Raw genomic sequence first — 27,940 nt, forward strand, 5'->3', positions numbered from 1 at the left:
TGAAGCCGCTTACACGTCTTCCACCTGCAGGGTCTTTCTCAAAGCCACCCACTTTGCCCAGAATGCCCTCTCCTGCTTTGGTATCTCCTCATTATACTTTACCTCTTAGCATGGCTTGGATTTTATCTCCTCAGAGAGACTATCTCTGAACACACAGAGCTAAGTGAGTGTTCCTTGCCAATGCATGCCAGCATTCTTTGTTTCTACACCCTGTCAATGTTCTCTTATATACGGTCTTTATCATAATTTGCAATTTTGTGGGTATCTCATCTTTGAGCTCTATGAATTGAACTTATGTTCCATTAAGTGCCTCTTCTGTTAGACATCCTGGATAGGGCACATTCATGTCTCAAATGGATGACTTTGATATGGAAAATATACCAGTTTGTTCTGAGGAAGATCAGATCAGATAGATAGATAGATAGATAGATAGATAGATAGATAGATAGATAGATAGATTCATAGATAGATACATAGATAGATTCATACATACATACATACATACATACATACATACATACATAGGTACATAGATAGGTGATAGGTAGTAGGTAGATGGGTTGACAGATAGATGATGGATTCAGCACCAGTCATTAGATCCCTGCTATGGTCCATGCACTGTGCTGGGAAATAAATCTGCAGAAAATGACAAAGCAGAAGTGCCTACCGATGCTCACATTTCAGAAAGAGGGAGACCATAAGCAAACAAGTATATCCATATGGTAGTGTGTTTTATTAACTCGACACAAACTAGAGTCACCTGGGAAGAAGGAACCTCAAATGAGGATGTGCCTACATAAAGTTAACATATCTGTGGGACATTTTCTTAATTGCCTATTGCCCACTATGGGCAGTGCCTTCCCTGAGCAGGTGGGCCTGTGCTACATAAGGGTAGTTGAGAAAGCCAGGAGGAGCAAGTCCGTACACCGTGTTCCTTGTTGTGTTTGCTTCAGTTCCTGTTAGAGCTTCCCTCGGTGATGGACTGTGATGTGGGACAGTAAGTCAAGTAAGTCCTTTCTTTCCACACTACTTTTGGTCGTGGTATTTATCACAGCCACACAGAAGCTGGCTAGCACAAGTCAACTAAAGAGTGAGTAATGATTTCCTAAATTTAAGATAGAGCCTCATAACAAAGAGGGCCTTGCCTCCCTGGTCAAGATAGGCCTCTCAGAAGTGTTGGCTTTGACACTGAGGCCTGAGTAGCAGGAACACTGCCATGGAAAACCTCAGAGGGAGGGGCAGCTGAGACAAAGGGGACAAGCAATAGGAAGAGCCTGGGTTAAATGAGCCTGCTACATAGAATTCGATAGAACAGAGATGGTGACCGGGACGCAAGAGAATAAATGAAAGAAAAAAAAAGCCCACTAACTCATGCAGGAGGTTGCAACAGAGCCAGGAGGTCAGATGTCTACCTGTACTTTGGAAGAAAGCCAAGAAGTCTCACTAGGAAGGTAAGGGATTTAGGATTTACAATAATAAAGAGCACCTGGTATACAATACAGACACAGTAAATATATGAACAAACAGAAACGGTGAGGAAAGGGCAGAGGCAGGCCAGGGTGGGCGGCACCTACACAAGGGCTACAAAGGTGAGCTGATGTCTGTCCAGGGAAGGAAGCATCAGAAAGAGAACATGAATGGAGAGGAAGAAAAAAAAAACAAAAAAACAAAACGAAACAAAAAAATCAGAATAGGGTCACTGAAGTGTGTGACCTATGTCAGGGGACCTGTCTGCAACGTGACCACATTCCAGACAAGTCAGAATGGAGAGCTTGCTCCCAGCCCAAGACAAAGGGAGTGTCAAAGAAGGAAACAAAAACATATCCAGATCCACAAATTCAGGCCACAGATATAATGATTCCTGCGGTGGGTAGCCACGTGAAGCCCTTAAAGAAGGTTTAGGATCACAATGGAGTCTTATGTTGCCTCCCCCAAATGCAGTATATGTTTGAAGCATGGTGCCATGCTATCTTTGGGGGAAAAGCATTTGATCTAAAGGACATATTAGAAGAAAACAGCCTTGTGCATCCTCTGGGACAAACTCAGAAAGGATCTGAGGCAAACCCAAGGACAAAGGAATCGCCATGGCAGAGCAGTATGTTTACTGAAATCTTCCCAAACCAAGGTCAGCCATGAGTGTGCCCCTCTTAGAATGTCTAACGGAAACCACACTTAATAGAATATAAATTAAAGTCGTAGAGAACAAGAAGGTGAAAAGGGCAGGGACAAAGAAGAAGGAGAGAGAGAGAGAGAGAGAGAGAGAGAGAGAGAGAGAGAGAGAGAAAGACATATACCTAGCAAGAAAGGGAATTAGGGTCTGGGGGTTGGGGTGGAAAAGAAGGCAGAGGAAAACAGCCAGACATCAGATAGGGGAAAGGGCGTTCACGCTGCTGTTTGTCAAAGGGAAAGAAGGTAGAGATGGTTTTGTTCTTTGTAGGTTAATATGTAAATGACATTCTGATTTATTAGCGGTCTCCAGCAGATGAGGTGATGATTAGCACATTTCCATATTTATAGAAAAGCAACACTAACTTTTTGGATTTATAGAAAATCAGCCCTTCACAAATAGCAAATTGTGCTATTATCGACATATGGTTTTCTATAAACAGAGCTGAGGTAATTATCCCGGGACAATTTGTCGGTGGGCTCCTTTTGAATATTAACCACTTTGGAAGCCCATTTCTGCCCTACATTATTTTACAGAGGAGGGGCACCAGATACCCGAGGCAACTCATTAGTAACCCAACACTAAAGATAGGAGCCTAAACCACAAGAGAAACACTATAGGGCTAAGGCCCTGAGGTCAGATCCCTGTAGCCTTGGGCAAAGTAATTCACTTCCCAGATGAGCCTCGGTGCTCTTGTGGCTAACATTTGTACAACACTATCCTCTATGTGTTGTTACAAAATTAAATGAGAAGATAAGGAGTTATGTGGGGAATTTAATACTTGCTCAATAATGTTGATTCTTTTTCCTTCCTCTCTTGCTTTTTTGAATTACTTAAAAAGGGACTCACTTAAATAGATTTTGAAGCTCTTTTTACAATAATCTTATGTAAAAGATTATTTTACATTTTGTACTTCAGTATGACAGTGCACATATATACATCTTTATTTAACTGGAAAAGTTTTCCCAAATCAATGACTTGTCGTTGGTTCCTAACATCTACTATTCTGTTTTAGGTTTTATCCTTTGTTATTGATGTTATTCAAAAATGTCCTTGTAATCTGTGCACTGATTTTGATACCTGTTACTGCATTGCAACCCACAGTTTGCAAAATAATGGGTAATGGGCACCATTATATCCTAGGCACAAATATAGTAAACTTTCCAAAGCATACCTTGCATTATCCCCCCCCCCCGAAAAAAAGTACATACATAGAAGAACAAATTAAAAATGAGTTAGGCTAGCCAAGAGTCTGAGTTAATACTTCCTATCTTGCTTTGTACATTTGCTTTGTCTTGGGCCTGTGTGAGCATTAGAGAGTCAGAAGAGCATGGGCACAAGGTTCTTGCTTTCACTGATGTTGCTCTCTAGAGGGGGAAGAAATACTAGTAGATGGGAAATTATTCCAAAACTAAAGTGTTGTCCTTTATATGAGTAGGTTGAAGAAGAGGAGTGGACAGCCTGGCATCTTAAAACTGGGCATGTGAACTTGGTTTTGCAATAGGGACGGATCTTACAACCTATGATTGCTATGGGTTAGGTCAGTGGTTCTCTGTAGGGGGTACCAGAATCACATGCAGAGTCATGTGACAACTCAGACAACTGAGTGTACACTCCAATAAAGCTTCCTTTGTTAGGATTGGGGCAAAAGCTTGAGAATCCACCTTTCTAATGAGTTATTGGGTAGGGTGATCACAGCCTGAGTATACTCCAGTAGTGTTTCCTTCAGGGCTGGGGTGAAAGCTTGAGAAGTCATCTTTCTGATGAGTTATTAGGTGGTGTGGTGTGGCTGACTTTGAGCTCACAGTGAGAACTACTGTCATATGGGTTAAATGAGAGTCATGAAGGCTGATGATGGCATGCAAAGGGTTTCAGACACTACTCTTCATCTTTCAGGATGTTAAGCATTTGATCTGTGAAGTATTTATCTGTTGGTGGCAACTGCTAAAAGCAATTGGAAAGACTAATCCAGAAGTTGGTGTCATAAGTAAAAAATGAACATTCAGCCTATCACAGAAGGGTGGTGGTGGAGAGAGAGGATGGAAGAGAGACTAAGGACAAATGAATTTAGGTTTAACTGACTAACTGCAAAAAAATTTCTTTACCAAGAACTCTAGAGTCAAAACAAGTTTTCACAAAAACTCCCCAAATTCATTCTTTATGACGAGGTAACCATAAGGGTATAGGAAGAACACAGTTTAGGGGACCAAGCTAGTCTGAGTTCAACCTCTCCCTGTGGTACTACTTAGCAAGACATTCTAATGACCCTTGCCTCCCTGGAAATGACAACACACTACCTCAAAGGCAGAATCAGTAGACACTAACAGCATGCTGTGGTGGTTCATTTTAACTGCCAAAGTGACACAGTCTAGAATTACTGGTGAAGTCAAATAAGAGGTTGTCTAGATCAAGTTAGCCTGTGGGTACATCTATGAAGGATTATCTTGATTATTTTAATTGGAAAGGGAAGACCTGCCCACTGTGGGAAAACTATCCCCTTGGTAGGATCTGGAGTTCTATCTGGGTATATATAAGCATAAGTATTGATTGCATTCATTTCTCTTGACCTTTTGACTATAGATGCAATTTGACCCTTTGTCTCAAGGTCCAGCCACTGTCATTCTCCCCAGTAGACCAGAATCTGAAGCTGTGAGATAAGTCCTCTGTCACCTAAGTTGCTTTTGATGGGGTATTGTATCCCAGAAGCAACAAACGAAACTAAGACACATGTCCTTCTGTGTGTGCTGCCTGCCCACTGTGTATGTAGCTCTGGATCTACTTACCTTCAGTTTTCATTTTCTCTTTGTCAAGCACCATAACATATTCATAAATGCCACCCATGGTTCCAGAGGTGATGTAGTGGGTGCCATAGTCATTGATGAACTTGGCGTACATGCCATAGTTGAACTGCTCTGGGAGCTCCATTAATGACTGCAGCATTCCTTCATCCAGCACAATATTGTTCCTTCTCATCTTAAACTGTGCAGTCTGTATCTTTGTAGACACTCTCATGAAGCCATATCTCTTCCGACAGCATCCGAAGGAGGCAGATAGATAGATAGATAGATAGATAGATAGATAGATAGATGGAAGGAAACACAAGTTCATCAACATATATAATAACACAGTGTTAGATTTGACAAGCATGTCTTAGACACCAGTGTAGGAAAGACTTCTCCCATGTATTCCCCTCTGTTCTTTGCCCACCCAGGTCTTGTTCACAGTATTGCACACAGAATAGGTACCGAGTAGCAAATGTCTGGTAGACAGATGAGCATACAAACCTTCTTATCCATTTTATGGGAGGGGGGTTCTTGTTTTAGAAACCTTGTAAGTCAAGTTAAGAGCGTCTAGCTGGTCTTCTTTAATCTAACCATTCTATGTATCTTTCCTATGTGTTCTAGGTAACCGTGCAAAGACTGGGGGAGGGGCAGCATGATAGGCATTCTAGTCTCACAGTGCAGCTCTACTCCACTTGTGATGATGAGTCTGTGTGTAAAGGCATAATAAAAACCAAACACGGAGTCTTGCCCAACACCCGCAAGGGTCCACACGGGACTCCCCACGGGACTCTAAGACCTCTGGTGAGTGGATCACAGTGCCTGCCCCAATCCAATCGCGCGGAACTCGAGACTGCGGTACATAGGGAAGCAGGCTACCCGGGCCTGATCTGGGGCACAAGTCCCTTCCGCTCGACTCGAGACTCGAGCCCCGGGCTACCTTGCCAGCAGAGTCTTGCCCAACACCCGCAAGGGTCCACACGGGACTCCCCACGGGACCCTAAGACCTCTGGTGAGTGGATCACAGTGCCTGCCCCAATCCAATCGCGCGGAACTCGAGACTGCGGTACATAGGGAAGCAGGCTACCCGGGCCTGATCTGGGGCACAAGTCCCTTCCGCTCGACTCGAGACTCGAGCCCCGGGCTACCTTGCCAGCAGAGTCTTGCCCAACACCCGCAAGGGTCCACACGGGACCCCCCACGGGACCCTAAGACCTCTGGTGAGTGGACCACAGTGCCTGCCCCAATCCAATCGCGCGGAACTTGAGACTGCGGTACATAGGGAAGCAGGCTACCCGGGCCTGATCTGGGGCACAAGTCCCTTCCGCTCGACTCGTGACTCGAGCCCCGGGCTACCTTGCCAGCAGAGTCTTGCCCAACACCCGCAAGGGTCCACACAGGACTCCCCACAGGACCCTAAGACCTCTGGTGAGTGGATCACAGTGCCTGCCCCAATCCAATCGCGCGGAACTTGAGACTGCGGTACATAGGGAAGCAGGCTACCCGGGCCTGATCTGGGGCACAAGTCCCTTCCGCTCGACTCGAGACTCGAGCCCCGGGCTACCTTGACAGCAGAGTCTTGCCCAACACCCGCAAGGGCCCACACGGGACTCCCCACGGGACCCTAAGACCTCTGGTGAGTGGAACACAGTGCCTACCTCAATCCAATCGCGTGGAACTTGAGACTGTGGTACATAGGGAAGCAGGCTACCCGGGCTTGATCTGGGGCACAAACCCCTTCCACTCCACTCGAGCCCCGGCTACCTTGCCAGCTGAGTCGCCTGACACCCGCAAGGGCCCACACAGGATTCCACACGTGATCCTAAGACCTCTAGTGAGTGGAACACAACTTCTGCCAGGAGTCTGGTTCGAACACCAGATATCTGGGTACCTGCCTTGCAAGAAGAGAGCTTGCCTGCAGAGAATACTCTGCCCACTGAAACTAAGGAGAGTGCTACCCTCCAGGTCTGCTCATAGAGGCTAACAGAGTCACCTGAAGAACAAGCTCTTAACAGTGACAACTAAAACAGCTAGCTTCAGAGATTACCAGATGGCGAAAGGCAAACGTAAGAATCCTACTAACAGAAATCAAGACCACTCACCATCATCAGAACGCAGCACTCCCACCCCACCTAGTCCTGGGCACCCCAACACAACCGAAAATCTAGACCCAGATTTAAAAACATTTCTCATGATGATGATAGAGGACATCAAGAAGGACTTTCATAAGTCACTTAAAGATTTACAGGAGAGCACTGCTAAAGAGTTACAGGCTCTTAAAGAAAAGCAGGAAAACACAGCCAAACAGGTGATGGAAATGAACAAAACCATACTAGAACTAAAAGGGGAAGTAGACACAATAAAGAAAACCCAAAGCGAGGCAACGCTGGAGATAGAAACCCTAGGAAAGAGATCTGGAACCATAGATGCGAGCATCAGCAACTGAATACAAGAAATGGAAGAGAGAATCTCAGGTGCAGAAGATTCCATAGAGAACATCGACACAACAGTCAAAGAAAATACAAAATGCAAAAGGATCCTAACTCAAAACATCCAGGTAATCCAGGACACAATGAGAAGACCAAACCTACGGATAATAGGAATTGATGAGAATGAAGATTTTCAACTTAAAGGGCCAGCTAATATCTTCAACAAAATAATAGAAGAAAACTTCCCAAACATAAAAAAAGAGATGCCCATGATCATACAAGAAGCATACAGAACTCCAAATAGACTGGACCAGAAAAGAAATTCCTCCCGACACATAATAATCAGAACAACAAATGCACTAAATAAAGATAGAATATTAAAAGCAGTAAGGGAGAAAGGTCAAGTAACATATAAAGGAAGGCCTATCAGAATTACACCAGACTTTTCACCAGAGACTATGAAAGCCAGAAGAGCCTGGACAGATGTTATACAGACACTAAGAGAACACAAATGCCAGCCCAGGCTACTATACCCGGCCAAACTCTCAATTACCATAGATGGAGAAACCAAAGTATTCCACGACAAAACCAAGTTCACACAATATCTTTCCACGAATCCAGCCCTTCAAAGGATAATAACAGAAAAGAAGCAATACAAGGACGGAAATCACGCCCTAGAACAACCAAGAAAGTAATCATTCAACAAACCAAAAAGAAGACAGCCACAAGAACAGAATGCCAACTCTAACAACAAAAATAAAAGGGAGCAACAATTACTTTTCCTTAATATCTCTTAATATCAATGGACTCAATTCCCCAATAAAAAGACATAGACTAACAGACTGGCTACACAAACAGGACCCAACATTCTGCTGCTTACAGGAAACCCATCTCAGGGAAAAAGACAGACACTACCTCAGAGTGAAAGGCTGGAAAACAATTTTCCAAGCAAATGGACTGAAGAAACAAGCTGGAGTAGCCATTTTAATATCGGATAAAATCGACTTCCAACCCAAAGTTATCAAAAAAGACAAGGAGGGACACTTCATACTCATCAAAGGTAAAATCCTCCAAGAGGAACTCTCAATTCTGAATATCTACGCTCCAAATGCAAGGGCAGCCACATTCATTAGAGACACTTTAGTAAAGCTCAAAGCATACATTGCACCTCACACAATAATAGTGGGAGACTTCAACACACCACTTTCTTCAAAGGACAGATCGTGGAAACAGAAACTAAACAGGGACACAGTGAAACTAACAGAAGTTATGAAACAAATGGACCTGACAGATATCTACAGAACATTTTATCCTAAAACAAAAGGATATACCTTCTTCTCAGCACCTCACGGGACCTTCTCCAAAATTGACCATATAATTGGTCACAAAACAGGCCTCAATAGATACAAAAATATTGAAATTGTCCCATGTATCCTATCAGACCACCATGGCCTAAGACTGATCTTCAATAACAACATAAATAATGGAAAGCCAACATTCATGTGGAAACTGAATAACACTCTTCTCAATGATACCTTGGTCAAGGAAGGAATAAAGAAAGAAATTAAAGACTTTTTAGAGTTTAATGAAAATGAAGCCACAACGTACCCAAACCTATGGGACACAATGAAAGCATTTCTAAGAGGGAAACTCATAGCGCTGAGTGCCTCCAAGAAGAAACGGGAGACAGCACATACTAGCAGCTTGACAACACATCTAAAAGCCCTAGAAAAAAAGGAAGCAAATTCACCCAAGAGGAGTAGACGGCAGGAAATAATCAAACTCAGGGGTGAAATCAACCAAGTGGAAACAAGAAGAACTATTCAAAGAATTAACCAAACGAGGAGTTGGTTCTTTGAGAAAATCAACAAGATAGATAAACCCTTAGCTAGACTCACTAAAGGGCACAGGGACAAAATCCTAATTAACAAAATCAGAAATGAAAAGGGAGACATAACAACAGATCCTGAAGAAATCCAAAACACCATCAGATCCTTCTACAAAAGGCTATACGCAACAAAACTGGAAAACCTGGACGAAATGGACAAATTTCTGGACAGATACCAGGTACCAAAGTTGAATCAGGATCAAGTTGACCATCTAAACAGTCCCATATCACCTAAAGAAATAGAAGCAGTTATTAATAGTCTCCCAACCAAAAAAAGCCCAGGACCAGATGGGTTTAGTGCAGAGTTCTATCAGACCTTCAAAGAAGATCTAATTCCAATTCTGCACAAACTATTTCACAAAATAGAAGTAGAAGGTACTCTACCCAACTCATTTTATGAAGCCACTATTACTCTGATACCTAAACCACAGAAAGATCCAACAAAGATAGAGAACTTCAGACCAATTTCTCTTATGAATATCGATGCAAAAATCCTCAATAAAATTCTCGCTAACCGAATCCAAGAACACATTAAAGCAATCATCCATCCTGACCAAGTAGGTTTTATTCCAGGGATGCAGGGATGGTTTAATATACGAAAAATCCATCAATGTAATCCATTATATAAACAAACTCAAAGACAAAAACCACATGATCATCTCGTTAGATGCAGAAAAAGCATTTGACAAGATCCAACACCCATTCATGATAAAAGTTTTGGAAAGATCAGGAATTCAAGGCCCATACCTAAACATGATAAAAGCAATCTACAGCAAACCAGTAGCCAACATCAAAGTAAATGGAGAGAAGCTGGAAGCAATCCCACTAAAATCAGGGACTAGACAAGGCTGCCCACTTTCTCCCTACCTTTTCAACATAGTACTTGAAGTATTAGCCAGAGCAATTCGACAACAAAAGGAGATCAAGGGGATACAAATTGGAAAAGAGGAAGTCAAAATATCACTTTTTGCAGATGATATGATAGTATATATAAGTGACCCTAAAAATTCTACCAGAGAACTCCTAAACCTGATAAACAGCTTCGGTGAAGTAGCTGGATATAAAATAAACTCAAACAAGTCAATGGCCTTTCTCTATACAAAGAATAAACAGGCTGAGAAAGAAATTAGGGAAACAACACCCTTCTCAATAGTCACAAATAATATAAAATATCTTGGCGTGACTCTAACTAAGGAGGTGAAAGATCTGTATGATAAAAACTTCAAATCTCTGAAGAAAGAAATTAAAGAAGATCTCAGAAGATGGAAAGATCTCCCATGCTCATGGATTGGCAGGATCAACATTGTAAAAATGGCTATCTTGCCAAAAGCAATCTACAGATTCAATGCAATCCCCATCAAAATTCCAACTCAATTCTTCAACGAATTGGAAGGAGCAATTTGCAAATTTGTCTGGAATAACAAAAAACCTAGGATAGCAAAAAGTCTTCTCAAGGATAAAAGAACTTCTGGCGGAATCACCATGCCAGACCTAAAGCTTTACTACAGAGCAATTGTGATAAAAACTGCATGGTACTGGTATAGAGACAGACAAGTAGACCAATGGAATAGAATTGAAGATCCAGAAATGAACCCACACACCTATGGTCACATGATCTTCGACAAGGGAGCTAAAACCATCCAGTGGAAGAAAGACAGCATTTTCAACAATTGGTGCTGGCACAACTGGTTGTTATCGTGTAGAAGAATGCGAATCGATCCATACTTATCTCCTTGTACTAAGGTCAAATCTAAGTGGATCAAGGAACTTCACATAAAACCAGAGACACTGAAACTTATAGAGGAGAAAGTGGGGAAAAGCCTTGAAGATATGGGCACAGGGGAAAAATTCCTGAACAGAACAGCAATGGCTTGTGCTGTAAGATCGAGAATCGACAAATGGGACCTAATGAAACTCCAAAGTTTCTGCAAGGCAAAAGACACCGTCAATAAGACAAAGAGACCACCAACAGATTGGGAAAGGATCTTTACCTATCCTAAATCAGATAGGGGACTAATATCCAACATATATAAAGAACTCAAGAAGGTGGACTTCAGAAAATCAAATAACCCCATTAAAAAATGGGGCTCAGAACTGAACAAAGAATTCTCACCTGAGGAATACCGAATGGCAGAGAAGCACTTGAAAAAATGTTCAACATCCTTAGTCATCAGGGAAATGCAAATCAAAACAACCCTGAGATTCCACCTCACACCAGTCAGAATGGCTAAGATCAAAAATTCAGGTGACAGCAGATGCTGGCGAGGATGTGGAGAAAGAGGAACACTCCTCCATTGTTGGTGGGAGTGCAGGCTTGTACAACCACTCTGGAAATCAGTCTGGCGGTTCCTCAGAAAACTGGACATAGTACTACCGGAGGATCCAGCAATACCTCTCCTGGGCATATATCCAGAAGATGCCCCAACTGGTAAGAAGGACACATGCTCCACTATCTTCATAGCAGCCTTATTTATAATAGCCAGAAGCTGGAAAGAACCCAGATGCCCCTCAACAGAGGAATGGATACAGAAAATGTGGTACATCTACACAATGGAGTACTACTCAGCTATTAAAAAGAATGAATTTATGAAATTCATAGCCAAATGGATGGACCTGGAGGGCATCATCCTGAGTGAGGTAACACACTCACAAAGAAACTCACACAATATGTATTCACTGATAAGTGGATATTAGCCCCAAACCTAGGATACCCAAGATATAAGATATAATTTGCTAAACACATGAAACTCAAGGAGAATGAAGACTGAAGTGTGGACACTATGCCCCTCCTTAGATTTGGGAACAAAACACCCATGGAAGGAGTTACAGAGACGGAGTTTGGAGCTGAGATGAAAGGATGGACCATGTAGAGACTGCCATAGCCAGGGATCCACCCCATAATCAGCATCCAAACGCTGACACCATTGCATACACTAGCAAGATTTTATTGAAAGGACGCAGATGTAGCTGTCTCTTGTGAGACTATGCCGGGGCCCAGCAAACACAGAAGTGGATGCTCACAGTCAGCTAATGGATGGATCATAGGGCTCCCAATGGAGGAGCTAGAGAAAGTAGCCAAGGAGCTAAAGGGATCTGCAACCCTATAGGTGGAACAACATTATGAGCTAACCAGTACCCCGGAGCTCTTGACTCTAGCTGCATATATATCAAAAGATGGCCTAGTCGGCCATCACTGGAAAGAGAGGCCCATTGGACTTGCAAATTTTATATGCCCCAGTACAGGGGAATACCAGGGCCAAAAAGGGGGAGTGGGTGGGCAGGGGAGTGGGGGTGGGTGGATATGGGGGACTTTTGGTATAGCATTGGAAATGTAAATGAGTTAAATACCTAATAAAAAATGGAAAAAAAAAAAAAAAAAAAAAAACCAAACACGATCACCACTGATCAGACGTTTCCAATTACACAAGCAAATTAAAGTTCAATTGCTACTGTACTTGTTAATGCAATTAAGGTAATACGTGTTCAGTGTAGATTATGGGGTACTGAGAGACGCAGACTTTATGTTTTAATACCTTCTCATTATACTTGTTTAACTTGTTCAGGAATGAAGATGCTTTGGACCCGGATCCAGTCACCTCTATTGAGACAGGACTTTTTACTGGGGCTACGCCAACGGTTACACCAGCTGAGTGGGACTTGCCATTCTTTATGTGAAAAAAAAGATCATTCGCATCATCATAAAACTCTGAGGAGATTGAAGTATCCGCCAGGGCCTGAAAAGAGAAAACTAGATGTTAGCTTTGTGCCCGATTCTTAACTCATGTGTGCCGTCAGGATCTTTGTTTTGTAAGATGCCTGAAGATTCCTTTCAAAAGCGAATCCATGCATCAGATTGATCCTCACTAAAATAGAGAAAATCCAACAATGCTCTACTTTGTGTTAAGTGGAACTTCTGAAATATTTATTCACGTACTACATACACACCTGCTTGTTCCTGCATGTAGACAGTTGTGTTAAAACATTATGTTCAAAGGACAGACTTTCTTGAGAGTGAAGGGTTGCTCATCATTTATGAAGGGGGGGCCCTTGCTTGAACTACAAAGAAATGCTGAAATCTAGAGGACTTGGCATTGACCTGCATGGAAAGTGGTCAAGAAGGCCAGGTGGAAAGTAATAGACCCAATAAGTGAGGCTGCTCACAAATGTCCAGTTATTTCTTTCCACACACTCAGCAAGGTTGCATTTCCCAGGTGACTTAAGCCAGGCCAGTATTTTATCCTATATTGGAGCAATAGACGTACAACTTCAGAGCTCGTGAGCCTGAGAGCATGTGCTGCAGTGATCCCTGAGCGTCTGTGATGCTCAGACAGATGGACAGATACATTAGCCATAAAGACTTCAGAGCCCTGACTCCAGCTAACCTATCCCACCTTGCCTGGCACACAAACCCCAGATCTTCCTTGAAAGTAGGAAAATGACATCAGTGTGTTTCAGCTTAGCTTTTCAGAGGTCCAACAGAGGTGGACCACCAAACTAGAGAAGCAGATGTCTTAAAAACAGATCCCATGTCAGTACCTTCTATCAATACTTTTCTCTTAACACATCTTGGAGTGGGGAGGCTGTTTGTAGACAATTGCTTATTCCATCTGCCCTTGTAGATGTGTGCAGATTTATGTACACAACTCCATACATGCAGTGTATATGTCCACTCTCCTGAGTGATACATAACTTGGTCTTAGTTTGGGTAGATCTGGTGAGAATATTGTCTCTGCCAACTGGTGCCGGACTGGTGCCAACTACTTTAGGACTGAGACTATATTCCTTTGTATTTTCCTTCTAATATCTAAAAGGGACACTGACGTATGAATCTCATGTTACTGCTATGATGGCTAAGTAGGAGAACATACATAGAAGATCTGGCCACACAGAGCAAGCTTTTGGTGGGATTGCAGTATGAACACTTCCCCACAGGTTGATGGTAAGAAAATGTGTGGCCTTGAACTGGCTCTGAAATGTATTGTGAGCCACTCAAATCTCATATTACTGCTATGATGGCTAAGTAGGAGAACATACATAGAAGATCTGGCCACACAGAGCAAGCTTTTGGTGGGATTGCAGTATGAACATTTCCCCACAGGTTGATGGTAAGAAAACGTGTGGCCTTGAACTGGCTCTGAAATGTATTGTGAGCCACTCAATGTTCTGAGTGACTGGGAAACCACAGAGGTTTAGAAATGGAAAGTGAGACCATCAGCTGTTTCAAAGCAGTTTTGATTTGGGGGTGGGGTAGGGAGAAACAGGGTTTCTTTGTATCGCCTGGGCTGTTCTTGAACTACCTTGATATTGCCTCTGCCTCCCAAGTGCTAGGATTAAAGGTATGCACTACCACTTACTTACCCAGCTGTAAGAACACTTTGTTGAAAACCAAAATCATATTTTTCTTTAAAAAAAAAAAGGGTGGCTTAATTTTTATTTATTTATTTTTTTGGTTTTTAAAATGTTTGTTTATTTATTTTATTTATATGAGACTGTAGCTATACAGATAGTTGTGAGCCATTATGTGGTTGCTGGGAATTGAACTCAGGACCTCTGCTCGCTTCCACCCTGCTCACTCCAGCCCAAAGATTTAATTATTATTATATGTAAGTACACTGTAGCTGTCTTCAGACATGCTAGAAAAGGGTGTCAGATCTCATTACTGGTGGTTGCTGGGATTTGAACTCAGGACCTTTGGAAGAGCAGTCAGTGCTCTTAACCGCTGAGCCATCTCTCCAGCCTGCAAAATCATATTTTTAAAAACTTGAAAACAATAGATATAAAGCACTCTTGGTGAAGCATGTAGAGGGGACATGTGTCAGAATTCCACCCCTCTGTGTCTTAGCCCCACCTCACAGATTAGGAGAGTGGCCTGGGGAGAAACGGCAGATTAGTGTTCACAATCCTTTGTAGTTAGAGTTTAACAGAGCCACATTGTGGAATGGGGCTGGAGAAGGCATCCCAAGTCTGTTTCACTAGTTTAGAAATAGAGCCAAGACTGAGCAGGTGGGTCAATGTGTGTGCACTATGGCTCCCCTACACTCCCATCTCATCACCCTCAAAGCTGAACATACATGTGCAGCAGGCCAGAAGGAGCCTTCAGTCACCTCAAACCCTATGGAAAATAAAAGCCTTCAGAGCAAGCTATCTCCTTGGACAGGTGGCTTCCACCATCTCATGCTATACCGCCTTCATCAGACTTACTTCAAAGTGGTACTTAAGGAAGTTGTAGGGCTTCCGAAAGTATTTCTCATCCTCCCCATAGTAGAGGCGCTCACAGGTGGGGTCGTACCGCAGCTTTCTCCAGTCTCCATTGTACACAGTTTCACACTGGCCCCCATAATACTTAGCATCGTAAACACTCTGAGCTTCCTCTTGAGTCAGGATGTTGTACCTAAATTGGAAAAGCAGAATCTTAAAAAAAAATCTTTTCAAAGGCAAAGAAAATGCCTTTGTTTTCCAATCTACCTATTGCTGTGACCCTTTAATACAGTTCCTCATGTTGTGGTGACCCCCAGCCATAAAATTATTCCTTTGCTACTTTATAACTGTAATTTTGCTACTGCTAGAAATTATCATGAAAATATCTGGTGTGCAGGATATCCCATAGGCAACTCCTGTGAGGGTCAGGACTTACAGGTAGAGAACCATACTGCTCTAGAACATACTGTAGTCAGTAGGTTGAGAGGTGGTTTTTACCAAGTACGTTTGATGGAGCCCTGGGGTTCCCTCAAGTAGGCAATGCTGAAAGACTAGGTGGACTGGGCCTGGGTCCCAGGTAGCTGTTAGCCAGAGCATCTGGGCCAGTGTCCTTAGGAGGCAGCTCTGCTTAGCTGTTAAGTTACAGGGTAATGGGCATGGATTTTTTTTTTTAAGAACCCAAGCATAGAAGCCAGTTAAATTAGTGCCACAGACAGCTGTGTGAGCACAGGCAAATCATCTCGTCTCTCTGCCCCACTTTAGTCATCTGTTAAAAAGCAGTTAGTAAAAGTACTTCCCTCCTAGAGTTAGCTACACAGAATCCATGTTAAAGTATCATAGACAGGCTTGGCATATATCACACTGAATAGACACTGTCATGGTTTGAGTGAGAAGGTCCCATTACCTCATATATAGAAATGCTTGTTTCCCAGTGTTTTGAACTATTTGAGGAAATATTAGGATGCATGGCCTTGTTGGAGGAGGTATGTCACTGGGGATGGGATTTGAGGTTTCCAAAGCCCACACCATTCTAGTCTAGTTCTCTCTCCCTCTTGTGGATCAAGTGTAAGTTCTCAGCTACCACTCCAGCACCATGCTTCCTACCATGAGAGGTCATGACTCTAACCCTCTGGAATCATGAGCCCCAAATGAGACACTTGGTTTTATAATTGCCTTGGTCATGCTGTTTTAATCATAGCCATAGAAAATTAACCATGATGGATATCCTCTGCTGCTAATTTTAGTATTATTTCAGGAAAAGGTTCTGCTACTAAAAAGTGAATTTGAATAACCATATATGTGTTAGGCTCCAATCTTTAGAAAATTCACTATCTTTGAGGCAGCCTGGAATGACAAATGTGCACACTGTGACTATCAGGGAGATCCCTGGGTAATTTCCAGCTCTGCCACTTACTCTAACTAACTGTAACTTTGTCACCATAGTGTAGACATCAGGGATGATTAAGAGTTCTAAGACTGGACAGAAATGTCTCTTGTGTAAAAAATACTGCTTCTTTCTGCCTCCTAAATTCATAAGTAGCCTTTGAGACTCAACTCAAAAGTTGTCTTTTGAGTCATTCTAGTCAGTGCTTCCCCTTAACCCCTGTGTTCCTGGCAGTTAATACTTACCTTCTGCGTGGCACTCATGTGACTGTGCATGCACTGTGACAGGCACAAAGGCCAAAGAGGAACAAAAGATAAACCGTGGCTGCAATCTACCTCAAAGAATAAACAGATAATTACATAGCGCCTGCCTTATCAATTCAATGTATGTGAATGCCCGTCTTCATTTCCTTTCTATGTCTCTTTTCTTATTAATAAAAGTCATGTAATAATAGCTATGATCAATTAAATACATACTAAACTAGATGTTTAACATACATTAACTTTAGATTTCATGACAACTTGGCAAATGCAGAAGTTGAAGTAGAAGAAAGAAAGGAAGAAAAAGAAAGAAAGAAAGAAAGAAAGAAAGAAAGAAAGAAAGAGAGAGAGAAAGAGAGAGAGAGAAAGAAAGAAAGAAAGAAAGAAAGGGAGAAAGAAAGAAAGAAAGAAAGAAAGAAAGAAAGAAAGAAAGAAAGGGAGAAAGAAAGGGAGAAAGAAAGAAAGGAAGGAAGGAAGGAAGAAAGAAAGAAAGAAAGAAAGAAAGAAAGAAAGAGAGAGAGAAAGAAAGAAAGAAAGGGAGAAAGAAAGAAAGAAAGAAAGAAAGAAAGAAAGAAAGAAAGAAAGAAAGGAAGGAAGGAAGGAAGGAAGGAAGGAAGGAAGAAAGAAAGGAAGAAAGGAAGGAAGGAAGAAAGGAAGAAAGGATAATTTGCCTATCTATAGTCACAATGGATTTCTCCCCAAGTTGTTTTTGGCACTAAATTCTGTTTCTGTGCCTTTATCCCCATCCTGAAGTTTCAATCTGCCATCCACTGAGCAAGTTTCTGTTCGTTGTTTAAAAGCACAGCCTCTGATACACACAAAATAAGACCTCAGAGCAACAGTCAGCCTCAAAATTGTATGTAAACATTAAGCCTACTACATTTGGAAAGGCTCCAGTGGAAATGAAAAATATAGTAAGAATTCTACCCTCTTAGAAATCTACGCATGAGCACAAAGAACACACGGACCAGGATAGTCATTGCAGCACTGTCTCTAAGAGAGAAAATGGGAGTTATGGTTCAAATGGGAAATGTTTTCCACAGACTCATGTCTGAATGATTAGTATTCTAAGTGTCAGGATCACAAAATGTGGCTTCAACTGTAGACGGGTCCCTTAAAGAAGTCATTGAGTTAAAGACACTACAATAAGGCCCAGGGAATAAAGTTAAAGCTAGGATGGAGACATGCCTGAGACCGTGAAAAACCAGGGAGATGATAGCCACCTGTGAGCCCAGGAGACGCCCTCAGAAGAAACCAGCCCTGCTGACTTGTATTCTCAGACTTCTAGTTTCCAGAGCTGTAATGCAGTACATTTGCTGTTTTAGCCACCAGGTGAGGGTGAATTGCTATGGCCATCCTAATGAAAAGAAGCACTGTGCTCGGCATTGCACAGTGAGTCTACAGGGAGTACAGGATCCAAACCCATCTGGTGAGTGGGCTGGGGCCTCAAGAGCAATTAAGCCTTGTGATTGAAAGCTCATAGTGTCCCAGGATGGGTTGTAACCTGATCAGATCACTTGTGACAATTGCTTCCTCATCCAGTCACCTTTGTGAAGAGGCAGCTGGTCACACTGATGTGCGTCAAGGCAGCCTAGGGTCAGTGAGAAGCGAGAACACTGCATACACTGACAAAGAGCAGAGGAGAGGGAGCCTGTGAGTCCTACACAGTCTGTCTTCAAGGAGCTGATAATCTAGTTAGAGGACAAGGCCAAAGGCAAAGACAAAGTAGCAGGAATCTAGCAACACCAGACTATTGCCATGAGCTAGCTCTTGGACTGGGGACATTGGAAGACTGAGATGACTAAGAATTCTGTACCTCCACTGGTAGCCACAACAATTGTCTCCATCCCTGATGGTTGCTGTGGTGGTCCATATGAAAATGCCCCCCATAGACTCATAGGAAGTGGCATTATTCTAGGTGTGGACTTGTTGGAGTAGGCATGGCCTTGTTGGAAGCCACTGGGGGTGGGCTTATTGGCTCTTTTTGCTGCCTGCAAATCCAGATGTAGAACTCTCAGCTACCTCTCCAGCACCATGTCTGCTTGCATGCTGCCATGCTTCCTGTCATGATGATAATGGACTAAACCTCTGAAACTATAAGCCAGCCCAATTAAATCTTTTCCTTTATAAGAGTTACCATGGTCATAGTGTTTCTTCATAGCAATAAAATCCTAAGACAGCTGTATGTTGGAATAGTAACAGAAGATGTTCTGTGACTATGGTTGCCCAGGCATATCCAAGAGCAGGTGAGAGACACTCCTAGATTCTCCAGAAATCATGCCCTGCAGTCCTATGAATGGTATATTTGGGGTGCTTTAAAAATATCAGATTGGTGCCTTAAACTTCAGAAATCATTTTTTTCTTTAGTTCTAGAGACAAAATCAAGGGATTGTTTTTAGATTGGTTTCCAGTTTTTGGGCCTGCACACAGATGCTCTTTTGGTGTCCTTATGTAGATTCTTGTCAATACAGTTGTGAAAAAGAGTGCAGTAGCTCTTTTTCCTTTTCTATGGACACCAATCCTTATGGATAATTCAACCTGAATTATTCCCTCAAATCCCTGTCTGCAAATGTCATCACTTTAGGTGCATAGCGTTCTGACATAATTGGACAGGACCACAATTCAGTCCACAGCACTAGACAAGAAGTCAACCATATTAGGATATGAATGAAGACACTCTAGAGAAAAAGAAACAAACTGATTAATGTGCAGGAAGACAGAGCGTGAGTCATGTGGGCAATTGAGCCTGGATGTAAGGTGTATGGTGAAGATAAATTAGAATGGAGGCTAATTTCAGCTCAACAGAAGAACTGTGGTCTGAGAAGTGACTCAAACAACAAAGAGGGTCAAGGTTCTGTCTCACACAGAAGCCCACTTTCTTTACTGTTAGATTGTCCAGAGTGTACCATGAGCAAGGCTGTTAGAAAGGTCAGATGCATCTGAGCAGAGCTGCCCTGGGGGACATCTAGGAAGACTTCATGGAAGACAATAACCTTGAAAATGAAAGAAATTGGGCTGAGAGGAGAGGGACTATAGACAGGGAAGGAGGACCCTTGGGTAGAAAAAGATAGAAAGTGTGGGTGATATCACATTACCAGGGTGATACAAGCTCCCTCAGGGAACAAGAGTTACTTCCAGGAACTCTTCAGAGGCACCTTCCAGGACAGGTCTATTCTGCCTCATTCCCATAATGAAAAAGGAACCATTTGCCTCTCTTGAACATCCCCAAGATGGCCACTTACCCCAAGGCTGCCCTTTCTGATCCTGGGATTGGTTCATACTGATGGCAATCATCCTCAGTGACCCTGACATCTTCACAGTCGGACTCATCAGAGCCATCCAGGCAGTCGTTATCTCCGTTACACACCAGGTGGCGTTTCAGGCAGCGACCTGAGTGATATGAGGCTGAGGGGGTTTTCTGGACCGTATTCCTCAACACGCTTGGTTAGTCATGAGGCTGGCCTACTTTTACCCTCCTACCTGTCCTGTTCTCTCTGCTTGCACTTCCTCTTCCGTCCTCCCAAGATCTATAGTTGTGTGCTGTATCCCTTAGCTCAGGTCCACCCAGCTTGCAGTCTCAAATCCAGCTTCCACATCAATTCTACCTGTCATCTTTTGAAATGCCAATCATCCCAAACCATACTCTTACTCTATATCTGCCAAGGGTTCCCACACTTCCAAATGCCACAATCTGAACCCTGTAACCTCCCTTGTTCCAGGTTCTCTTGGGGGCTCATCACCCAGCCTGTCTGTTTCTAAAGCCTTTATGCTACAAAGATTCTGAGAAGATTATAAGTCTTGGAATTCTCATTTTTGCACATGCATTATCCAAATCTCAACTCAAATGCCATTTTAATGACTGTCCTAAGTCCCTAAAACATATTTGGGTACTCCCTGATAGAGAATTGCACACACTCCAATGGCTATCCCATGATACTATAATTGACCTCTTGTAGGTCTCTCTTCCAGACAGATTAGGACTACCTCAAGGTCATGTACATTGTTTCTAATTTGCATGTTAACAGTAAATGGTACACTGACTAGAGTATACTATGTACCTAGTATTTGTTTAATAAATGTAATCTATTAATTTCTGTGAATTGAACTTTTCCTTAATTAATAAAAAATATATGTATAAATGAATCAAAACTATAAGGGTAGCTCAGCAGTTAAGAATGTGTGTGCTGCTCTTGCATAGGACCTGAATTCAGTTCTGAGCACTCATATCAGTTGGTGGCTTATTTCAGAAAGACTGTAACTTCAACTCCAGAGGATCTGAAGCCCTTTTCTGGCCTATATGGGTACCTGTGCTAACTAACACATGCACGTACCATCCTCCTACACATACATACACATAACTTTTTAAAAACACAACAATTGCTTTTTCAGTTGTATGGGTTGCTAGCTTGACTGAAAATGCAGATTACTGGGCTCTTTCCTGAACCCCCAGCCGTTAGGAGTCGACACTGTAACCAACTCCCAACGACTTACTTTGCATAGTATGTTTGACTAGTGCAGCTGTTGTTGTATTGGCATGCTACTCACCTGTCTCTCTACACTGGAAATCCTGTCCACACTGTGCTTGCCTTAGACAAGGTGTGGGGCTGTCACAGCTGGCCTCATCCCAGATATCACCACTGCAGATGGTTCCTCCAAACTTGCTTGGCTGCAAGAGGCTCCGGTATCGGTACTAAAATCAGAATGTGAACCAGACATCGTCTTGTCAATCAATCAACCAAGATCCGTGTAGGCAGGTCTCAGCTCAACATAAGGAATAACTGTTGGATGATTGAAAGCTGCCTTCAGGGCTGTCTTATAAGAGGACACATGAGCATGCACCGTGGTGTTCAGACAAAGGTGGCACAGTCGTCAGCTGGAATTCCGAATAGGGATGCAAAGTATTGAATGAAAGGCTGGGACGAGCACATTCTAAAGGCCCTTTACATCTCTTCCCGTATTCAACCAGTTACATATTCAAGTGTTTATCTATCCAAGTTCATGGCTTCCCTCCTCTGGATAGCCTTCCCTGACTTGACCATGTACTCTTTATCTCCTCTGCCTTTCTTAGCGCTTGTCAAATAAGATGATGGCTTAGCCCCTGCCTATTTGCCTGCCTCGCCTACCATCTCTGAGGAATTCTCAGACTGAGATGGAGCAGTGATAAGAAATGAAGGAAGGACAGCCTTAGGTGGCTTCATGTGTTCAGGTACACTTTTAGAGGCCATTGCTGTTTTGCCTTTGCAGGGTTTTTTCCCCCCATGGTATCTCCTCTTTACTTAATATGCATCTATATGATCCAAATAGGGGTAGTCTCCTTCTTCCCACCAGGCACAGAGGAAGATGGATAGGGCTCTCCATTTGCAATAACTGCTTCAGGGATTGTTCTTGACAACCTGAGCCAATAATAGTTATCTCTATTGATTCTGCTTTGGGGAAAGTGACATTTCTAGAAATTATAGGCATCAAGTAACTACATACCTACTATGTAGGGAAATATAAAGATTAAAGAGGAGACATCATTCAATACCCGCCTCCAGCCTTGCCTACAGATGAGTAAGTACTTGTTGATATAAGGTCAGGAAGGATTTAAATACATTGCCAACTTGAGGGTCTAGATTTTTATGATAAAGGCTTTGTGGAAAATATACAAGGGTCAGAGAATGGTGTAGAAGCAGGAGGTAAAAAACTAGGATATGGAGAGAAATGTGAGGTCTCGTGGCCTCCTTCTAGAAGTTTAGAGTCCAGCTGAGATAAAATATGTAATAATACAAAGTACAGTGCATGGAAATTAGCTATGGACTTATTGACAATGATGCTAAGCCCTGTCTTGGACCTTGGCTCAGCAAAAGTCCAAGAATGTTAACAAGTCAGAAAACAGAGTTGAGCATCTATGAGTTGCTTCTTGAATCTATGAGTTTGCCCAGATTTAAGTCTCAGCTCCATCTTTCTCAGTGTTCAACCTCTTGACAGTGGACAATGGCGCCCATCCTCCATTTGCCCGTGAAAGCCAAACTAGACAATGTGTTTATGTAAAGCATTACTGTTCTAATGCAGTCATTACTGCAGCACCTGGGACAGGGCAAGCACTTGATAAATGGTGACTATTAATGCCATCGCCATCCTTTCTGTAGTGTCTGCACTCGGAACAATGGAGTATGCCTCCAGGTTCATTTCTGTCCGTCCTCTGTTTACTAGGTGCCATCAAATAATGAAGGCTGTGGGTTGTAGGAAGGCAAGTGTCGGTACTCCCTGGGGGACTTCTCTGTGCTGTTGCCTGTGGCTTGTGTCGTGAAAGCATAATTTCCTTTTCTATGTAGTAGATAATGTTTCTTTCCAGAAATTCCCATCTTTATTTGGATGACTTTTGAGAGGGTGAAGCATATTTATTAATAAATGAAACAAAGGTGGTCTTTTAGTTAAATAATTAACAGGATCTAATTTCTTAAGGATTACTTCATAGACACATATATCTTTCTAAGTGTTTAAGGAAGTAATTCAATTTTTATATAAACTGTAAGAGGGTCCCTTGTGCAATCTGCTACCTAAACCAAAACAAATGAGGAAAAAGAGGGCTTAGTAGGTTAAGTAACAGCCACCCAAGGGTATAACTCCGCATCTGTAAAAGATTTTCATTTCCCCTTATTTGCAAAACATTTTGCTGAAAATATTAAAGGTTTTGTAATTTGGGTTTTCTCAGTAGCCCAAAATGTCATACTTTCTTAAAAGAAGGATGTACAGGGAGATTGAAGGCAGACACAGGGGGTTGGGAGTGGGGGGAGGACACACAGAAAAGGAAGCAATGTGTCTAGATAGGAGGGAGGAGAGATGCAGCCACAGGCCAAGGCCTATTGACAATCAGCAGTAGCTGATGCAAAGCACACGTTCTCTCCCTTGGAGTCTCCAGGGGGACACTGCTCAGATCTCTCTCGCTTCCCTCTGGCCTCCAGGACCCAGAGGACAAATGTCTGTTGTGTGAAGCTACTATGTTTGTAGAAATGGATTATTGTTGTCTTGGGAGATGAATACATGTCAAGAGACATCTTGGCTCTTTATCACTAATCCATCTAGCGGTCCTTCCAGATGATCCTCATCAGAGGACAAGTGTTGCCTAGGACCCAGAAAACTTCATGCAGCTTCTCTGTATCTGTGTCATGGTGGCTATTTTCCTGTGTCATAACATGGACACTTTCATTAGCCGAATCTCATGATATCTTATAAACAAAAACAAGAGAGCCAGACACAAACCTCACTGCCACCCAGGTACCTGAGATTTCTAAACACCTATATTCAGATCTAGTGTCTCCCCAGAGCCCTGGATTTATAATCCCCACTGCTTATTTCCCACTGATGCCTAATGCACAAATCAGATGGGTGACACCCTGAGATGTTCCTAGGTGGCTTACCTTTTTATCCTGACATGGAAAACAATCTGTCCATTTGTACCAGTCACTCAACTGACAGGACACTGCTTGCGGGGTCACAGCTCGGGTGACCCGCCTAAAAGAAGATAGAAGACTCAATTTTGAGATTCAAAACTAAAGCAAAAGAGAAATGTGTACACACTTTCCTGCTGGTTAAAGCATGCTTTATCAGAAATGAACAAATATTTATCATGTTCCCGTTAAAGGTTGATATGGTACTGGGGGGTTTAAATAAACGACCAAGGCAGGCAGTTTACAAGGACAGGCTAGCCCCAGCATGGCTGGAGCTGAACACATGCATCCCTTTTCCTGAAAAGCAATTGGTCTCTCTGCCCTAGCAATACATTCTGTAACTAGAAATGAGCCAGACTGGTTTTAGTTGGAGACACAGTCAGGCAAACTGTGTTCTCAGAATGAGATTTTAGGGGTTTATGCATGATTGCATGTGCATGATTAAAGCTGTGGGATGCAAGACCCATGTCTGCACACAAGGCCCAAATTTCGACTTGTCAATCAACAGTTATGAGAGTAGAGACCACCAAATCCTGCCTCTAGCAAAATGCCTTCTTGAACTTGTGAAAGAAAGCCATGGGATGTAACCTGAGACTCTTGAGAAATCCCGCAAGGCCTGCTGCTCCCATGCAGGGTACCCTGCACCATACTTGTGAGTAAAATCCTTCACTACATTGCTAGTTGCATGTACTTCCGTTCTTTGAACAAGATGCCAAGTGCTTGAGATATAGCCAGTCCATGCAACAAGCACCGTCAACATGATTACATCTTTATCAATGTCAAATAGCCCAAATGATTATCATTTTAGAGTATGAGTCCTCAGGGTGACTGAAAAAATTGTTTTTCATGAGCCAAAGAAGCAGAAACTTCAGTGGTTAGACACAAAATGAGGCCAGGGTCTGGCTTCAAAGACTTGTGGTACTTAACATGTCTAACCTGTTGTCTCATTGGTAAAGCTACGTTAAAATAGCATTACCCAACATAGTTACTGAAAGTACGTAAAAATATTCATAAAATGTTTGCTAAAAAGTTGTCTTTAAGTACTGTGTGCTGTGACATTACCTAGACCATTTCATTTGATCTTTATAATCATCCTAGGAGGTAAATAAATATCATGTCTCTATTTTATCTCACTAGAGACAGAATCTATGGTTATATCTTAAATTGAACTTCTCAGCCTCCTAAATAAGATAAAAACAAAAACATTTGGCCCTAAAGTCACCAGGCCTGGCTGAGGATGCCATTTGGTGGTAGAGCGTTTACCTCTCATGTTCAACCTTAAGCACTCAGAAGGGCTGCCAGTTCCAGGAATTGGTGATAGATTCCTGTACCAACTAAAATGAGTGGAGGCTTTCATATAGAATGCAAACGACTGTTCTTCCTCCAATCAACCATCATGCTGGCACACCGTGAGTTCTTTGTGCCCCTTCCCATTTCCCATAGAATCAGCTCATATCTGCACTAAACCCACTGGCCCTGGCCCTGGCCCTGGCCCTGGCCCTGCCCCTACCCCTGCCCCTGCCCTGTCACAGCTTGTAGTTCAGTGATTCCACTGGCCTCATCTTGACACCAGTTTTTCTGCCTGTTCAATAAGAAGCCCATTATCATCACTTTTCTTTATATCCAGACTTTATTCCGTGGTGGTCACTCTGACCTCTCCCCTAGGTATGTTTTCCTCATTGTGCCTACCCAGAGAACCCAGTTGCTGTCCCCGTGTTCAGCTCACAGGTATCTCTCAGTATCATCACAGCTAATAGTACTGGAAGGAAAAGTTTCCTGAAGACCATACAATTTTGCTGATTTTGTCAATATATCTTCTCCGTGTTTAATTAGCATGCTTGGTGAAATTCTTATCTCTACCTGAGTCTAAACCCTTGGTGTTCAGGTCCCGTCTCCATTGCTACTGAATTCCTTCTTTCATAGATAGACCCATGTTCAGAAAGTACTGAAATGGGAAAAGAGGAGGAAGAGAAGGAGGAAGACAAGGTGGGTAGAGGGATGGAGGGAGGAGGCAGAGAGGGAGGGAAGAGGGAGAAGGGCAGAGAGGGAAGGAAAAAAAAAGCCAACTTCTGTGTAATGGACAGTGACATTTTTAAGAGATTTGTTTGAACCTGATTCCTAGTTAGAACTAAATTAAATAATCTTGACATCTAGAAATGCTGACAGCTCAAAGTTTGAGCCATGAACCTTTTTTTTTTTTTCCTTATATACTCTCCTAAAATAAAAGAATGTTTTGGAGAAACATGGAAATCATTTACAGGCCAAAGATTTGGAGGTTGAAGAGGGCTTGCATTAGCCATGCTCCTCACTGTAGAACTGTCAAGATAATGTCACTGTAAGTCCCCAGCCTGAGCTGTGATGTCACAATGGATGGAAACAGTAAAGCCAGGCAGAGATGAAAGCAGGAGCCCAGACAGCAGTGCCACACAGCTGCAGCTTCCAAAGCTCACGACATGATGTCTAGACAGAGGCCCACGGTAATGCTATCACAGAGGCCAGACACTGAAGGAACACCAGGACTGCCATTAAATCACTTCCAGCCATCAGGAACACTACCTTCCCATCATTTTAATGAACTTTTAAGTGTAGTTTCATTTTTGATGATTATACAAGTAATGCAGCCACATTAAAGAAAGTATAATGACAATTATAAAAATATTATTCAAATCTTACCACCATTAATATTTTATTATATTTCTTTCCATTCTATTTTCATAATATAGTTGAGGGCATACTGAATATCATGTTGTATATCTTGATTTTTTTTGCATTTAATACAGAAGAGATATAAAGTATTTATGACCGTGTATTGCTTTACTACCCGACAATAATAGATACTTGAGCCTTGTGTTTTTCTGAATTGTAGGTTATTTACTGGATATGCCCTGTAGAATGGAGTGAATGATTTTAAAGCTTGTGACACATATTGCCAAATACCTTTCCCAGGGAGGTGCATCCATTTTTAATTAAATGATGTAATGCTTATGGTTTGCTGTGATTCATGCCTCAAAGTGTTCCTATGTGGAGACTGAGCTCCCAGCAATGTGCTTTTGAGATGAGGAAATCTCTACGCAGGAGGATCTACCGGACAGTTTTATATCATGGAACACCATCCTTATGAAGTCATTACTGTTGTTCTCTTAGTGGCTGGTTCTGTGAAAGTGGGTTGTTCTGCAAGGAGTGGCCTAGTCATTCATTCTCCAGCCTCTTGCTTTCTGCTTTACCATGTATTCTCGACTACGATATGTTTCTATCAGATGCCATCTGACATGCTGTGGCTGAGCCAGAGGCCATCACCAGAGCCGAGAAATGCCAGCAGTAAGCTCTCAAACCTCCAGAACGACAAGTGAAATAACCCTCTTCATTAAATGCCCAGCCACACATCTTTGGCTGCAGCAGTG

General features: G+C 42.5%; 2 protein-coding genes across 6 annotated transcripts in view; one reads left to right on the forward strand and one right to left on the reverse strand.

Moving 5' to 3' along the window:
- Positions 1-27,940, reverse strand: part of C8a (complement component 8, alpha polypeptide) — a 60,809-nt gene that overhangs the window by 25,266 nt on the left and 7,603 nt on the right. For 2 of the 5 annotated variants that reach the window (NM_001316667.1, NM_146148.2), the window contains exons 2-7: positions 24,510-24,603; positions 21,652-21,796; positions 20,349-20,496; positions 15,466-15,655; positions 12,798-12,998; positions 4,951-5,191 (exon numbers count right to left, since the gene is read on the reverse strand). In NM_001316667.1, coding sequence (NP_001303596.1) covers positions 4,951-5,191; positions 12,798-12,998; positions 15,466-15,655; positions 20,349-20,496; positions 21,652-21,796; positions 24,510-24,603 — 1,019 coding nt within the window. Of the gene's footprint in view, positions 1-4,950; positions 5,192-12,797; positions 12,999-15,465; positions 15,656-20,348; positions 20,497-21,651; positions 21,797-24,509; positions 24,604-27,940 lie in introns of those variants that run through there. The other 3 variants (NM_001290645.2, XM_006502941.3, XM_030253423.1) reach the window with 2 other exon arrangements.
- The window catches only part of Fyb2 (FYN binding protein 2), a 181,564-nt gene that overhangs the window by 5,644 nt on the left and 147,980 nt on the right, over positions 1-27,940 (forward strand). The gene's annotated exons all lie outside the window — the stretch shown is intronic.

This window comes from Mus musculus, chromosome 4 (assembly GCF_000001635.26).
Source record: "Mus musculus strain C57BL/6J chromosome 4, GRCm38.p6 C57BL/6J".
In the NCBI taxonomy this organism is placed as follows: domain Eukaryota; kingdom Metazoa; phylum Chordata; class Mammalia; order Rodentia; family Muridae; genus Mus; species Mus musculus.